The 16,429-nt window shown below is 48.1% G+C and overlaps 1 protein-coding gene and 1 non-coding gene across 11 annotated transcripts in view; both read right to left on the bottom strand.

Annotated features, from left to right (window-relative positions):
• MED24 (mediator complex subunit 24) overlaps positions 1–16,429 on the bottom strand; it is a 41,892-nt gene that overhangs the window by 4,398 nt on the left and 21,065 nt on the right. For 6 of the 10 annotated variants that reach the window (XM_025202894.1, XM_025202895.1, XM_025202900.1 and 3 more), the window contains 9 exons: positions 15,083–15,120; positions 14,060–14,142; positions 10,309–10,487; positions 6,520–6,619; positions 5,229–5,404; positions 4,332–4,620; positions 3,465–3,646; positions 2,762–2,855; positions 2,135–2,234 (listed from right to left, as the gene is read on the bottom strand). In XM_025202894.1, the coding sequence (XP_025058679.1) occupies positions 2,135–2,234; positions 2,762–2,855; positions 3,465–3,646; positions 4,332–4,620; positions 5,229–5,404; positions 6,520–6,619; positions 10,309–10,487; positions 14,060–14,142; positions 15,083–15,120 (1,241 nt within the window). The remainder of the gene's footprint in view (positions 1–2,134; positions 2,235–2,761; positions 2,856–3,464; positions 3,647–4,331; positions 4,621–5,228; positions 5,405–6,519; positions 6,620–10,308; positions 10,488–14,059; positions 14,143–15,082; positions 15,121–16,429) is intronic. The other 4 variants (XM_025202901.1, XM_014519440.2, XM_014519441.2 and 1 more) reach the window with 2 other exon arrangements.
• On the bottom strand, positions 14,559–14,666 carry LOC112550135. Its single transcript, XR_003093803.1, has one exon. It is a non-coding gene; the product is annotated as a small nucleolar RNA SNORD124 (small nucleolar RNA).

Raw genomic sequence — 16,429 nt, 5'->3', positions numbered from 1 at the left:
TAAAGGTAAGCAGTACTGACTTGGGTCAGTACTGGACCAGTAGCAAGGCATCATCTCCTGGGTCATTAACTTCTCTTTCCACAGCCACTTTAGTTTCTTTGGCTGCCCCCATTTGTATGCTGAGCGCATTTAGCTCCTGAAACAAGACAGGAACCCCCTTCCACTGTAGTGAGAACGCCAGTAAAGATTATTTTCACATGTATATTGCTAAGGCAGGATTTCCCAGCTGTTGTTCCACCACCGCAAACAAAACACAAAAAAATCCTATATTTCATTACAAAAGGAAGATAAAGGTGAAACTGTCATGTTTCAAAAAAAAAAGAAAGAAAGAAAGAAATAAGGGGAAAACCATAAGCAAGGCTACACATGCTTCACGAGCAACACAGTCAACAAAAACCACAGGTTTAAAGACATGTCGGAAACAAGCTAGCCAAGAAATTGATGGGCTGAGGACTTAGAAAAGAATGTGCATGGGACATCTCTGATTCATTTCAGATGGATCCGAAAGAACATATTTTTGAACTGCAACATCTTGTTGCTACATTTCGTGCCCACCAATCAGAAGAAAGCCAAGGACCTAGCGTCGTATTTCCTGTTGGAGCTGTCGCAACCATTATTCATCCATATACTAGAAGCACTGAAGTGTTACATTAGAGATGACCTAAAAAGGGTCCCTGGAAATTAATTTAGTTTTGCTTCGGTCTTATACAAAATGGCAATCTGAAATTCCACATTGATTTTTTTTCCTCCTAAGTCATACCCAGAATGTAGACTCTTGTCTACCCTACTCTTGCTGAAGGATTCACAGGAGTTCTCAGATGCACACTGAAAGTTCACCTGTCCTTTACAGCAGGATGGCCAACCTGCAACACGAATGCCATAAGTGACACAGGCAGCCTCTGTGTGTGGCCCACAGCAGACCAGGAGGCAGCATGGAAAACAAAGTGGCAGGTAGGGCAGGGAGCAGAAAGGAAATCAGCAAATTGGGCAGACAGCACAGGGCAGGAATCAAAAAACACAGTAGCAGATCAGCCAGGGGAAGGGGACCAGACTGGCATTCAGGCAGAGTGTGGGGCTAATTTGTGGCAAACTTGCCAAAAACATTGATCCTCACTACCTTACATAAAGGGCAAAATGGATAATGCTTTACCTTGCTTTTGAGTGTCTGCTGAATATTGGTGTAAAAAGAGGTTTAAAACAAACAGAATGACTTTATTAGAGATCTCTTTCCCCTCGGGTGTTTCATGCACTGTAGAGAAACACACAAATGCCCCACCTTCTGGGCTTTGAGTAAAAGAGGCAAAATGGATTCTCAGGAGATCTATAAAGCTGTCCTAAATGCTGTATCACTGTGCAACTCCCAAGCAGGTGATGCAGTTTATCCAAATAATGAGTTTGGGTTTCCTTCAATTTGCTTCCTAAAACATTGTGCTATATTTACTGCATACTGTTAAATAACTATGTTCTACCCTAGATAGAGGTGGCTGCATTTCAGTGCTGGGCACAGCACCTGCTATATATAAACAAAGAAACCCAATGGATTTTGGCTACTTACAGTATTTTCTCACACAGAATATGCATTTTTTTCCAACGTTCAGCTGCTAGAATTGGGGTGCATATTATCAGAAACAGAACACAGTAATAACAGTATAGGCTCTGCTGGGTGAGGGGTGGGAGAAAAGCCAAAGCAACACTGCAGTGCTGAACCTGAACCTCCCTACTGCTAGCTGGTTAATGAAAGATTTTTTTTTTTCCCAATTCTGACTTTCAAAAACAAGGTGCATATCTTATTGTTGGAGGGGGTATGGTATGTGGAAAGATGGTAATTCTATGCAATATCAGTGAACCTTTACAGCTGTAAAGATTAGGGATAAGACTAGCACTGTGCATTGATGTAGCAGTTTGCATATGTGCTTAATAAATATGACGTTATTAACGTTATTGTAATGAGGTAAGTCAGTATTAATATCCTCAGACTAGAGTTGTAGGAGGATTGCTAAGCAGAAGCAGAAGCAGAAGCAAAGGGCTGTGGCTTTGGCCAGGCCACATCAGAACCCAGTCCTCCAATTTCCTGCACTTCTATATTAGCTGTGAGACCCTGCCTCCAGAAAGCCATGTCCATGATCATACTTACTAGGACTGGACAGAATGTTGGCATCTTCCTCGTTGGAACTCAGCAGGCGCATGAGTTTGGATGGCTGTGTATCATCCAACGGGAAAAGGCTAATGTAATCCTGAAGGGGCAGAAACACAAGGAGTCATCCTCAACCGCATCATTTTGCATGGAGGAGTGGAGTGCAGAGTAGCACCAGGAAATACAAGGTAAATTTCAGATATCAGCCCTGCCAGCCCCTGGGGGTCAGTGCAGCAAAACTGAATGGTATAAAGCATGTGGTGTGTGTTCAGGTAGAAACTGAACATGCAGCTCACAGGGGACAGGTGGGTTCTGAGTCAGCCCAGCACAGGTTCTTCACAGCTGTTATTTTATAATCCCCACAGAAGGAAAATGAAATCAAGGAAAGATAAATAAGGTCAAGAGATCAAGCCCCACCCAGCACTAGCTTCTGGTGACAGCTCCCAGGAACCCCAAATGGCTGATTCTCATGAGAAAGCTCTTTGAAGTCACTGGTTTTTCAACCCACCCCAAGCAGCTGCTTAATATTGGTTTTACCTTATGCATATTATGCATGTGATACATGATATATACCCACAACCCAGGGCCCAGTTACACACACACACGCACACACACAGAGCCTCCTACCTCAATATCCTCACGGTGCCTCTTTTTCTGCCTGGCTGATGCCTGCCCCCTGTTGTGGGAGGAATATGAGCTCAGGGCACACCAGACAGAGAGCCTAGAATTGGAATTATAGGAAAGGAAAGCAGGGTGAGCTTTTGGAGTGCTGGCTCCCTGGATTCAGTACCCCTCCCCATCTGACTTTCACTGCAGAAGGCCAGTAGAGGGTGTTCAAGATGACATGGGCTATGTCAACAGGCGATTAATTATACAGGGGGAGGCAGCACATCCTTCCTAACCAGAAACAGAAGCTTATCACTCCCTCCACCTGTGTCTCTACCTGCCAAGCTTCAAGTGCACAAGATTCAGGACACTTCTCCTGCCTGTTCTAGCATCTAGGATGTGGGACTGGGAGTCCAGACTCCTCGTTCTCCTTGCTTTAGGAGAGTGGTCTAGTGGCCAAGGCAAGGTTGATGGACAAGAGTCAGAACACTTGGGCTTTATTACTGTGTACAGGAGAGTGATCCAGTGTTTAGAGCACAGGTATGGACAACAGTACTTTTGAGTCCCATCCCCAGGCATGCTACTGATTTGCTTGGAGAGTCCGGATCACTTTCACTCCCATCTCTACAGACGGCTCACAATGCACACTTCCCTTCTGAATGGCAACAGGACAAGCCTTTCAAGATTCACCCTGCATGATTACCACCAGCTGGGGATCCCTTACTTGGCAAGAGCCTTGCCGGGCGGGTCCATCAGCATGTGCCACTTGGAGGAGTCTGTAAGCAGGTTGGGCAGGATGTGGCCCAGCAGAGTTAATGTCAGCTGCTGCATGTCCAGGCAGAAGACGGAGTACAGCAGTTCCACAGCCCGCAGTGTGTGCTCCTTACGGGTTTCCTTCAGCAGCTCCTAAGGAAGGTGGTGGCAAGGGCAAGTCAAGGACTGGCAGCCCCTATTGCTATCCCCAGACACCTTTGGCCCCCAAAATGCTGACACTCCTGTACATTACATCAGCTGCTACATACACTTAAGAGAAAGCCAGGACTCCTGGATACTATTCCCAGGTCAGTGAGGGAGTGTGACCTAACAGCATCACCAAGAGCAGTGAGTCTCAACCAAAGTGCTGCAAGATCCTTAAGGATACCACAGAACGCTGCATATTATTAGCACTGTTAGGTGTGCAAACACCTCCACACAATTCAAAAGATAGACCCAGAGATTTCCAATAGGAATCCATAGTGTCACAGCCATTCTGAGCTGGTGTAGTCTCTCTCAGTTCTTTGCAACAGAAGAATTGCTCTATTCTTCTTCTGTAGTCAAAAAATCAGTGAAAGCATAGAGCTGACATTTTTCAAGAGTGCCCCAAGTCCCCCAAAAGTGGGGAACCACTGAAATAAGAGCCTCAGGAGTCCTAGGTTCTATTCCCAGCTTTACTTTTGACTGGGCATGTGGCTCAAGGCAAATCCTTTCACACACATCCGCTCTCTATCCATGCCTCAGTTTCCCCACTTGTAAGCATGTCACCATTCTATACACCCCAGCCCTGGCACAATGAGCCTACTCCCTATCCCCCTGCCCAGACTTCATCCCATACCTTGACTAGGTTGTTGCAGAACCAGTAGACTCCCCCCATATGCAGCAGTGTGTCAAATATGTGAATGGAGCGGCTGTCCACCCAGCCCTTCTCCAGCACCTTGGTAAAGACACCTGTCAGGACCTCCTTGATGGGCTTCTTAGGGGGCAGAAGGTTCCAGTAGGGAATGGTGTCCATGCCCGTGGAGGGGAATTTGATCTGTGTGGCGGTCTGCTGCAGGACGTCTGCACACATGTGCTCCAGAATGGAGCTCATTATCACCACACTGCAAGGCAGAGACAGAGAGGAGCTGAGCAATGACAGAGAGAGAGAATGGGGCTGAGATTTAAAAGCCACAGGAGTTAGAGAAGAACACGAGGGTCTAACTCCCACACCATGAACTGCACTGCAATGGAGAGACCGGCTCAGAGTCACCTCCCTTTCCATATCCCCTCCTGTTCACCCTTCATGGACCCACGCCCACACATCTTCTGCTTCAGGTGTCCATGCAACACTTCTGTAGCAACTACAGTCTTTACATGCATGGAAACAATGACACCTCTCTGGTTGCAGCAGCTGCAAGTAAGAAGCAGCAGCCAGTCATATGAGAGCTAGCAGTGCTCTGAAATCCATTTAGAGAACAGGCAACACAGAGGAGGCAGGGGCATGTGCTTTCAGAAGGTTTTTCTAACATTTTAGAACTAGTTGGGAAACTTCACAGAGCCAGCACAGAAGAAGCTCACCATGCTCCCATCCCCACTCAGCACATGATCACTCCCTAAAGTTTACTCAGCAGAGCTTTGTCTAGGCAGGTGTTAAATGTCCTGAAGCCTGAGCGCTTCCTCCCCGAGTGATGACACCATTGCCCCAACAACACATCACCCTGCCATGCTGTGCCCTGGCCCCCACCCTGCTCACCGCTCATTGTAAAACTGAAGTGTGTTCTCGCTGTACAGGGGTGTAGCAAGCTGTCGGATCATCTGCAGTGACTTCTCCCTCTCATCCAAGCCCAGCATCCGAACATGGGCCACCAGCCAAGCCACTGCACACACGGCCATGCTGCACACCTTCCCCTTGATGTTATCAGTGATCTTCTAAGAGCAGGACACATGGAGATTCAGCACTGGACACGAGTACAGTGCCATCCCCATCTCATTTCAGACAAGCCATGTCCCTTCATGCTGCTGAGGAGTCCTGCCATTATGGAACCACAACCACCCCTAGTGTGGCTCAGTGTAACTCCACTGAAATGGATGGGAGTCAATCTGGCCCTCAAGGTCTGATCCAAACCAAACTGACATCCATGAAGAGATGTCTATTGGCATCACTGGCTTTATGCCAACCTCTGGGGCCAATTGCTGGGAGGAAGCAGTCACTCTGAGCACTGTTACAGTGCCCTCCCTCCACAAGCCTCAGAGCACTTTGAAGGTGGGGGTCATTATTCAGGCTCTATAGATGACGAACCTGAGGAATGAAGATAGGCAGCAGCTACCCAAAGTCTTGAGACAAATCACAGAGGCAAATCGCAAAGAAGGGCTTCCAAGTGTCTTAACTTGACCCTTTCTATGCGTCTCCCAAAAGCGTGGATGTTGGTTAGTTTCCACTGCAAGCCTCAAAGGACTCCTTATGCTCAGGCAACTTTCACAAGGAAAGGCTGGAGGTGACTGAGTGGAATGTAAAAGCTACCTCTAACCATGAGATGCTTGGGGAGATTTTATAAAACCACAGAGCTGGTAACATGAACCTGGACCCAACCAGACAGGATGAGAGAGATCATCTAGACTCTGTCCTAACCTGGAGAGCTCACAACCACCTCCTACCTGGCTGGCACTAGAAAGAGAAGCTCCTGTGGAAGACTGGTACAAGCTGTGACACACAGATTGTGCCTCCAGTGAGCTATTAACACTCCCAACATGAGTGCTGTATTCTAGGTTATTTTAGCCTTGATAAGAGATGCTGGATTAACAACTCTTGAAGCAGACTTGCTTGTCTAACAGACAGGCAACCTGTGACCACCACCATGCCCCCACCCTAACCTGGAGGCAGCAGTAAGGAGGGAATTTGGCTCCTGGGGCTGATTTGGGTCCCAGTCTCTCTACTGAGGCTGCCATGGAAGGTAAGAGATCAGAGATACAAATACCTCTAATCTACTCCAGCTAGGGAAGAGGTCTGCTGAACACACAAGGGAAAGTATCAAAGCAACACTTACCTGAATCGACTCAAAAGTGAGGACTCCATTCTCCCAGGCATTGAGGATCTCCAGGATGGCAGCCGAGATGCTCAAACAGGCCTCATGCCATTTCATCTGCCTGCCCAGGAGAGAAAGAAACTTGGGTTAATGTCAAAGTCAAGACCTAATACTAGCTCAAAACAATCCTTCTATCTAAGTCCTCAGGCCCGCACTGTTCAATCTCTTTATTAGCGACTTGGACGAGGGGGTGAAAAACATCCTGTTCAAATTTGCTGATGACACCAAGAGTTGGGGCGAGGTGGGCATGCTAGAAGGGAGGGACAGGATACAGCTGGACCTGGACAGGTTACAGGGGTGGACAAATGAGAATAGGATGGGATTCAATACTGACAAGTGCAGGGTACTACACTTGGGCAGTAAGAACCAGCAGCATACCAATAGGCTGGGGAACTCCCTTCTCGAAAGCACAGTGGCAGAAAGAGATCTTGGAGTCATTATTGATTCCAAAATGAACATGGACCGCCAATGTGAGGATGCGGTCAGTAAGGCCAACTGCACCTTGTGATGCATCCGCAGATGCATCACAAGCAGGGCCAAGGAGGTGATCCTCCCCCTCTATGCAACAGTGGTCAGGCCACAGTTGGGGTACTGTGTCCAGGTCTGGGCACCACACTTTAGGAGATATGTGCCCAGCATCAAGAGGGTCCAGAGGAGGGCCACTCGCATAGTCAGGGGGCAGCAGGGCAGGCCCTATGAGGAGAGGCTACGGGACCTGAACCTGTTCAGCCTTGACAAGAGAAGGCTGAGAGGGGACCTGGTGGCTGTCTATAAACTTACCGGGGGGACCAGAGGGGAATGGAAGAGAGCCTGTTCACCCAAGCACCTCCCGGAGTAACAAGGAATAACAACCATAAGTTGTTTGAGAGTAGGTTCGGGCTGGACATTAGAAGGCACTACTTCACAGTCAGGGTGGCTAGGATCTGGAACCAACTTCCAAGGGAAGTGATGCTGGCTCCTACCTTGGGGGTCTTTAAGAGGAGGCTTGACAATTACCTATCTGGGGTCATACGAGCCCAGTATTCTATCCTACCCAGGGCAGGGGGTCGGACTTGATGATCTACTTAGGTCCCTTCTGACCCTACACCTACCTACCTACAGCAAGTCAAGTGCTCATAGCACAATGGTCCATCTGGGATGTAGCTGAGCTGATGCATGTGCCCCCTGCTGGCTACCAGCTCTGGATTCTAGTAGCTGTCTGACAGGGGAAGGGATTAAAGGCATGGTAGGTTTGTGCCTGACAGGCTAGCCAAAGTAGATATACAGTAAAAATTATCTGGCATTTTACTAACCGGAATACTCTATTAACCAGAATTTCCAGTGCTGGGATTGAATCTCCAAAGAGGCGGTAAATTATGTACAGTACAGTAGTGTAAATAATTTTAGTTATAAGTGTTACAAGTTTAGTTATAAGTGTAGTGTGAAGTGTACTGTACTTTAAAGTTACATGTAGTACACTAGTGACAGCGCATGGCGTACACCTAGACCACTTAAGTGTACTGTACATCACTGTCTCAGGTTTTCTCTTCACTCCAGTGCTGCTTTACTACTACTTCATTAGTGAGTACCTGTATACTATTTGATTCTTTATACAGTATGTTATACTGTAATGTACTGCATACTAATTCTTTGAAAATTTACACTACAAGTATGGCACTGTATTCCTTGATAGTATAAAACTCTCAGATAACACCCCCCCCTCCCATATGCCGGATAACAGAGCTTTTACTGTATACAGATATCTATCTATATTACACACACGCATGCATACATGGAGAGAGAGAAAGCACATGCAAGTAAGCAAGTTAACCTGTTCTGTTGGCAAGGTAGCCAAGTCCTGGCTGGCTTGCACTACAGGCACAAGTGGTACTGTGTTCATTTCACAGAATCGTTAAAAATTAGGATGGGAAGGGACCTCAGGAGGTCATCTAGTCCAGTCCCCTGCTCAAAGTAGGACCATCCCCAACAAGATCATTCCAGCCTGGTCTTTGTAGAACTGGGCCTTAGATACCTCCAAGACTTGGAGACTCCACCATCTCTAGGTAACCCATTCCAGTGCTTCACCACCTCCCTAATGAGAAATTTTTTCCTAATATCCAATCTAAACCTCCGTTACTGCAACTTGAACTTCCATTTCAATGGAATAAAGTTGTCTAGAGAGCCAACTATGCAGTGACACCACAATTAATCGCATCGTTCAGGGCTTAAACCTAAGCCTAAACCTTTGCCTACTCAGTCCCAGTCATGAGCCATACTTTTACTAAAATAATTAATAACTTCCTATTAAAGACCGAGAAACTAAAGGACTTTTTCCATTCTCAGTTGAAGCATTTGAACTGTAAAGGACTAGGGCAGGTTCTTATTCCAACAGTATCCCTAAGCCGACCCTTCCCTTTAGCTGTACAGGTTTATTTTGCTGGGGAAAAGTCTCTGACAACCATCTATGGTATTCAGGAGAGTATTAACTGTTTTGCTGGAGGAAGTAGTTAGTCAAGATGCTCTGGGGTTGCTAGTCATTGAAATGGTTGTTGAAGTCCAAGCCCCATTTTCTTGAAGATACAAGAGGACAAACACATACTCAGAGGAAAAGTGGCAGGGCAAAGATGGAAAATGCAGGTTCTGCCTCAGATGCCAACTCTCACTTGCAACCTCACTGCTCCAGGCCCATGGGTCCAGCACACCTGAGATATGGCAAACTCAAACCAGCATTGGATTACTGAGGGGATTGTTTCTCACCACCTCACAGGCAAGGGCTCCCAGCAGTGTTGTTTAAGTGATGGTCCTGGCCAAGCCCAATTTTTGAAGAGTCAGAGAGAGAGGAAATGAAGCAGGGAAGGAAAATAGCAGCAGGAATCCAAGCCTCATGTTCCAGCTGGTATTTAGAATCCAGTAAAAGCTGGTGGATGCGGGGATGCCACGTGAATGCTTCAACAGAACCTGGTGTGCTCAGAGTATCTCCCAGAACAGGATGATAAAGGCCTGGCAGCGCCATGGTGACCCCCAGGATGGAGCATGGGCAGCAGGAATAGCAGGAAAGTCTCTGGCCCATCTGAACCTCCCCTGGGTATTCTCTCACTTTATTTTTAATAGCCCCAAAAGGCAATGCTGGGTGGAACAGTCTGTCCCCTCGTTATTTCATTCACTGATTAGGGCTAGAATCCAAGACACCACTCTGGTCCATTCATTTCTTAAGATTACAGGAAAGCAAGGCCAGAAGGGACCACATGGGGACATCTTGTCCAACCCCCTTGCTCAGTGCAGAATCATCACAGCCAGGTGTTTGTCTAACCTTCTCCTGAAAATTTCCAGGGATGCAGATTCCACCACTTCTCCAGGTAGCTTGTTCCAATACTTGATATCCTCCTAGTCAGTTCTTCCTGCTCTCCAACCTAAAATTTCCTCTCCTGCAGTTGGAAGCCACTGCTCCCAAGTCCTGTCCCTTACAGCCACAGTGGGGGTGGTGGGGAGGGTGGAAATCGGTCTCCACCCTCTTTATAACCACCCTTTAGGTATCTGACGACTTATCGAATCTTCCTTCAGTTGTCTTTTCTCCAGTCTCCTTTGTTTACAAGCCATAATCTTGACACAGCCCTTGGCTGGTATTCAGGGCTCTTCTATTTGGGTTCACTCAACCTCTCACTCTCTTGAGCAATTTTTCCTACCAGCAACCTGGACCTTCCTTACCCCAATAGTCTGTACTACACAGCAGAGCTGCTATGTCACCACCCCCTACCCAGCAGAGCTACTTACACCAGCTTCATTTCTGAGGAGTTGTTCAGCAGAGCAACTAGAGACTCCACCTTTGTTGAGTCAGGCCGGAAGCAAGGATGATCTGGGTTGAGGATCTTGCCCTCCTCAGGCATGCACGTCTGCATCCAGGTCTCGAAGAATGGCACCTCACCAGTGGGGCTGGACTCTGAGAGGATCACCTAGCAACAAATACAAGCCAGCAGACTCTTCAGAAACCTGCCCCACAGAGCAGATAGCCTGACACCCAACCCAAGCACCCCCCAACACACGCACCACCTAACAGCCACAGGAGGCTCACAACTGAGACAAGAGCAGCCCCTAGTGGCCAAAGTGGCTAACACCAGGGGACTATTCCAGATGGAAAGGCTATTCCAAGTAGGTCATTATGCTCTCCCCAAAACAGGACTCAGAAAAGGCAGAAGATTCCCATGCCAACAGCATAGTAAACAGATGCTATGTTCCACCCTGGAATTATCTATATTTCAGCAGCAAGGTGGAACTATAGCTCAGAGGTTTCTAAAAATCACATGGGGCTCTCTCTATGGATGAAGGAGGCTATCATCACCATGATCCAGTACATCTACGCCGAACCGGGGTTCCCAACCTGTAAGTTTTCCAGGGTGAGCACCAAGTACTCATGGGCTCAGCGCTCATCAAAACCTCTCTAGGGGGCATGACTCCCCTGTAATCCACACACTCAAGAATCACAGGTATGGATGGTGGTGGCCCCGGTAGTTTTTCACCTGAGGTTCTTCTCCCAAAGCACTCCTAAGCACAGGACTTCTTGGCCACACAAAAGGGATTACGCTTGGGCTCGCAGGAGCTGAGATGCTGCGTCATGCCAGACTCCTGGCGTGGGTGAGCCAGTGTGTGGAATTTCCACATGGTCATACCTAGCTGCAAACATGCAGCCTCTACACTCCTTTCTGTGCAGTCATCAGGATTCACCCTGGTGTGCTGGGGCAGCGCCCTACAAACTCACCAGTGAGTTAGCAAATTGAGGGTAGAGAGAAGTGCATGACCACAAATCACATCATAGGTCAATGAGCAATGAAAATACAGTTGGGTATAGCTGGTCCTGCCTTTGGGCAGGGAGCTGGACCAGATCTGGGCACCCCACTTCAAGAGGGATGTGGACAACAACATTGAGAGGGTCCAGAGGAGGGCCACCTGCATGATCCGGGGACAGCAGGGCAGACCCTACAATGAGAGGCTACGGGACCTGAACCTGTTCAGCCTTCACAAGAGAAGGCTGAGGGGGGACTTGGTGACCGTCTATAAACTCACTAGGGGGGACCAGAAGGGTTTGGGGGAGACCTTGTTTCCCCTAGCACCCCCCGGGATAACAAGGAATAATGGCCACAAGTTGTTGGAGAGTAGGTTTAGATTGAACATCTGTAAGAACTACTTCACAGTTAGGGCGGCTAGGATCTGGAACCAACTTCCAAGGGAAGTGGTGCTGGCTCCTACCCTGGGGGTCTTTAAGAAGCAGCTTGATGCCTACCTGGCTGGAGTCATTTGAGCCCAGTTTTCCTCCTGCCCAGGCAGGGGGTCGAACTTGAAGATCTACAAGGTCCCTTCCGACCCTACTTCTATGATTCTATAAGTGCTTGAGGCCCCTTCCCACCCTGTTTTCTATGATTCTGCCCAAAACGCACAGTTGGTTGCAACATAGCTCAGAGATCTCCAAGCACTGCACAGAAGTGAATTAATCAGAGCTGCAAGGATGAGTCATGCTACACCAAAGATGTATTTCACTTGCCAATCCATATGCCCCTTTCAATATTCCCTTGGCACAAGTCTGGGCTCGTGTGATGAGGTGAGTGGCTTGTGAAAGGAAGCTGAACCCTTTAGGTGTGCACACTGAATCCCTCAGGTATGGATGCAGGGAGACATTTACGAGGCATCGGTGGCACCAGCTTCTGAGTGATTTTCTTGGTACCTGTGCTCCATTTGTTAGCTGTCCTGAGCTCAAGGGAGCTGGGGTCACCCTCACACACCATCAGGATTCATGACTGAATTCTGAGAGGGTTGGTTTATTTCCTGTTCAAACCCTGAGCAATCTGAAAATGCCTCCCTTAAAACTGTTTTTCTCATTGACCGAGTTTTGTCCAAGGTGAAATGTTTTCAGAATGTTGTTTAAAAAAAAAAAGTTTGTCAGGAAGTTCCTTCAGGTCTACAATACAACTATGGTGGGTGAGTAACACAGACACCCAAACCCAACCAGCCAATAGCCAATGCACAGCTCAGAGACCAGGTCCTGGCTAATACCTTAACCCCTGAGCTGTTCTGGGGTGGCTGACCTCTCTCCCATTTTATCTGAACTTTTTCCAAAGGTCTCAGGTTCATTCTGCATCTGAATGAGAACAAATTTCAAAGCCTCAGAAATATCTCCCAAAATGGAATTGATCTCCAACCAATCCTATGAGTTGCATGAGTGTGGACATGTTACACCAGGGGTGGGCAAAATGTGGCCCGCCAGGCCATTCTATCCGGCCTATGGGGCCCCTAAAAAATTTATATTTAGCTGCCCCCGGCTGCCTGTCATGCAGCCCTTGTTGGCTTGCCAAAACTCAGTAAGCGGCCCTCCGCCCAAAATAATTGCCTGCCCCTGTGTTACACACTAGTGCTCCCAGGCAGGCAACTTTAAGCATCAATCCCTGCTTATGTAGTATTGCAGGAGCCAGAGAGATAAGAAAAGATTTAGCAGATTATTCGGCCCATCTCACTGAAAGGTATGCATGCCGAGCATAGCATGAGGAAGACCACTGCAAGGGTCAGCTTTGCATGGAGTAGGAGGGAATTGTCCTTCCCATCTGTAATATCTGTGATTCTACACGGAGTTGTACCCAATGACCAAAGTCCAGTGTGGAAAGCTAAGACATGCAACTGGAAAGGGAACTAACAGCTTAAACCACAGCTGCTGATTTTTGTAGGTTGATAGATTTTAAAGCCAAAAGAAACAGCTCTGAATGCCTACCTCATTCCTGTGTTCCACAGGCCCTGGGTGTTCACTCAGATTTCTGGAGTAGAAGGAAGTACTCTGTCCAACCAAATATTTAGGTAACCTTACACTTGGGATGACCCACCTACAGACTTGACACCACAGCCTAATTGTCAAAGGGTACAAAACTCTGAGAGCTGAAATCCAGGTTTTCATCACTTGTAGGAGAGAAATCAGTGTGTCAGTTGCCACACAAAAGGGAGTCCCCATAGTCCCTCACACTTCTTGGCCTTTTGGCTTGGAAATGAAAAAGTGGGTTTCTAAAACTAACCAGATAAAATTCCACGCACAAGATGTTCCAATCATAGGGAAGCATTACATGAAATTCTCAAGAGCGAGTTAGACAGATATTGCTTAGTCAGGGATGATCCTGCCCTGAGCAGGAAGCTGGAGTAGATGACCCTCAGGTCCCTTCCAGTCCTACTCTCCTATGATACTATGATACAAATGGAGAGGGATGGGCATCAAACCCACACCTCCAGAGTACAAACTTCTGTTGCCAGAGCGAAGACACACCCCCTTCCTTAACTCAAAGCTGTAGCATACTCAATAGCATCTCTGTGATCTGGCCACTAGAGGAGGGCAGAGAGCCAGCATAATAGCCTGAATCATGGTCTGAGCTCATGTTCCCTCAGTCAGGATCTCTATCTAGATTACACAGGATCAGGCTTCCTGGTAATCTGACATGTCCCCTCCCATCTTCTACCCCCACAGTGCACTCAAGATAAGAACGGAACAGCAATCTACCTCAGAGCCGTAGGTCTGCGCGACATGGCACAGCATGAGGAAGGAGATGTCGAACAGCAGGGCCCGGACTGAGGCCGCCTTGGCTGGGGAAGGAGAAGCACAGGCATTACCCTGGCACCAAGGCAAGTTTTTAGAAGAGAGGGAGGCATCTGTGATCACTGCTGGAGCTAGAACATCCCCTGTTTTGTTACAAGAGGCGCTTTCTAACCCTGGCTCACACAGTGCCTTCTCCCTCAAGGGCTATTGTTCAGGACTCAGAACCCAATGGGATGCTATCAAGTGACCGTTCCTCAATCCCACCACATCAGAACATGCTGTCATGCTCAAGGCTGTGCCAACACAGCTCAGCTCCCCTACATGTCAGACCCACCCAAGTGACCAAGATATCAATAGCCTGATGGCCACAGAACCCTTCCTTAAGTCACACACCCTCCTCAAAAACACTTACCCCAACACCTCCCCATGGCACTACTATGCTACCAGGCAACTAAAACTTCCTTTCCTCCAATGGAAGGTCAGCGCATTGAACATATTTAATCATATGCAAATACATTCAGAATCCTTATCTTGGTTTCTGTACTCAGACATCATCCCTTCCAAAGTAGGAGACACTATAAGGCATTGACAGCAGGCTAATCTCCCTTCTGGAGCCCCAGGGATTTGGGGTAGGGGAAAGAAGGAGTCATTCTTTCCCCCAAAGCACACCCACCCCCTGAACAGTGTAAATCAGTTGGGGGGCAAAGGCGGGGGCTGCACCAGAGCATGCACGTGCTCAGTGAGAGGATAAAGAGCCCTAGTGAGCACTGCAACCTGCTGCCTTGAATCAATGCCCCCTTGTGCAGGGATCCTATGCTGGCAGTGCCTGGTACAGTGCTCCCTATTGTTATGGTACAGTAGACAGAGTTCTGTGTTAACTCCATCATAGCCAGTACATTCAATCTAAGGGCCTGGGCACAGGGCCCAACACCTGGTATGAAGAGACTGTATGGTTCATACTGTAACTTAACACACAGGCAGACTTACAGCCTTCTCCGCTGATGTGCTTCGTGAATTCATTCAGCCTAAAGAGAAGCAGGGAAAGAAGCAAATAAAGCATTAGATGCAGCAGATTTGGCCTCTGCTGCTAATGAAACTGAAGCCCCTTTTCATTCCCATAGCAGGGAGAGAGGCAGGGCAAACTACCCAGGAACAGTGCCCCATACCAAAAGCCTCAACTCCTGCTTGCCAGGGCAGCTGGGTGCCAGGAAGCTAGTCAGACCTTTGACCCACTTTCCAAACAGGGCTGGTATCTAACTTGCCAGTTCTGACCAACTCCTTTCTCTCAGCTGTCTCGATGGGCATGCCCCCTTCTGAAGACAGAAGGAGCAGGGGAAGCTTGTTGCTAAGGCACTGGGCTATGACTCAAGTGATCTGGGTTTGGTGCCCAGCTCTGCTAACACCCGCTCTGTACAACCTTGGGAAAGGCACTTCTCTCCAGATCTCCTTTCTCCACTGCAGAAACAGAGATGGCAACATTTGCCTTTGTCTCATCCATTTAGATACATGGGATAAGAGTGGGCACACAGACAATTACCATGAGCATCTGATAAGCAGCAAGTCCCCGCCTACTGTTAGCTCATGCTAGTTAGTCTTTGTCCACCCCCTAAATAGGCAAAGGGTGAGAGGGGAAAATGAAGGCTCAGAAAGGGGAGACTGTCTCAAGGACACACAGTAAGTTAACAACAGAGCTGGGAATGGAACCCAGCAGCTCAGGTTCCCTAATCTCCCTCCCCCCTGGACCACCCTGTCCCTTGACCCGGCTTAGTAAGAGCTACTACATCAACTAGCTTCTTAAACAGAACCACCACCACCAATGCCCAGCACCACCCTGCAGTTCTAACCAGCTGTAGCTATCCTTAATGCACAGATCAGAACAGTGCTCCTGTACTGCATCAACCACCTTGCTGGTCATGCTCTCCTCCTGTGGCACATGAAGGCTTTTTAATCACGTCTTCTGGGGCTGTGATGTGTGAAAGTGAGAGTGGACACCCCTTCTGGCCAACAGTTTGCCTAAGAAAGTAGGGGGCAGGACTTGATGGCCAAAACGCCCTGCCCAGTCCTGTGTTTCTATATCTTAGAATTGCTCCCCATCCTGCCACCTAGGGAGAGTATGTTACTGACCCAGTGCCTGCGTTCATTTATGCTACAGTGGCAGGGGCAGGCTGATTCTGTGCCTGGGTGGTATGTTTCCATCCCAAGATGAAAATGAAAGCTCCATAAAGGGATCTGAGCTTTCTGCAATGCCATCCATTTCCAGAGGCTGATGAAAAGCAGCAATTAAAAGCGTGTTCCCAAAGCCCTGTGGGGGGCTGCATTCCCACTGCCAGCTGA

The sequence above is a fragment of the Alligator sinensis genome, unplaced genomic scaffold, assembly GCF_000455745.1.
Source record: "Alligator sinensis unplaced genomic scaffold, ASM45574v1 scaffold886_1, whole genome shotgun sequence".
NCBI classification, from domain to species: Eukaryota; Metazoa; Chordata; order Crocodylia; family Alligatoridae; genus Alligator; species Alligator sinensis.
Note: the sequence above shows the minus strand (reverse complement) of the source record. Positions and strands in the feature narration are given on the sequence as shown.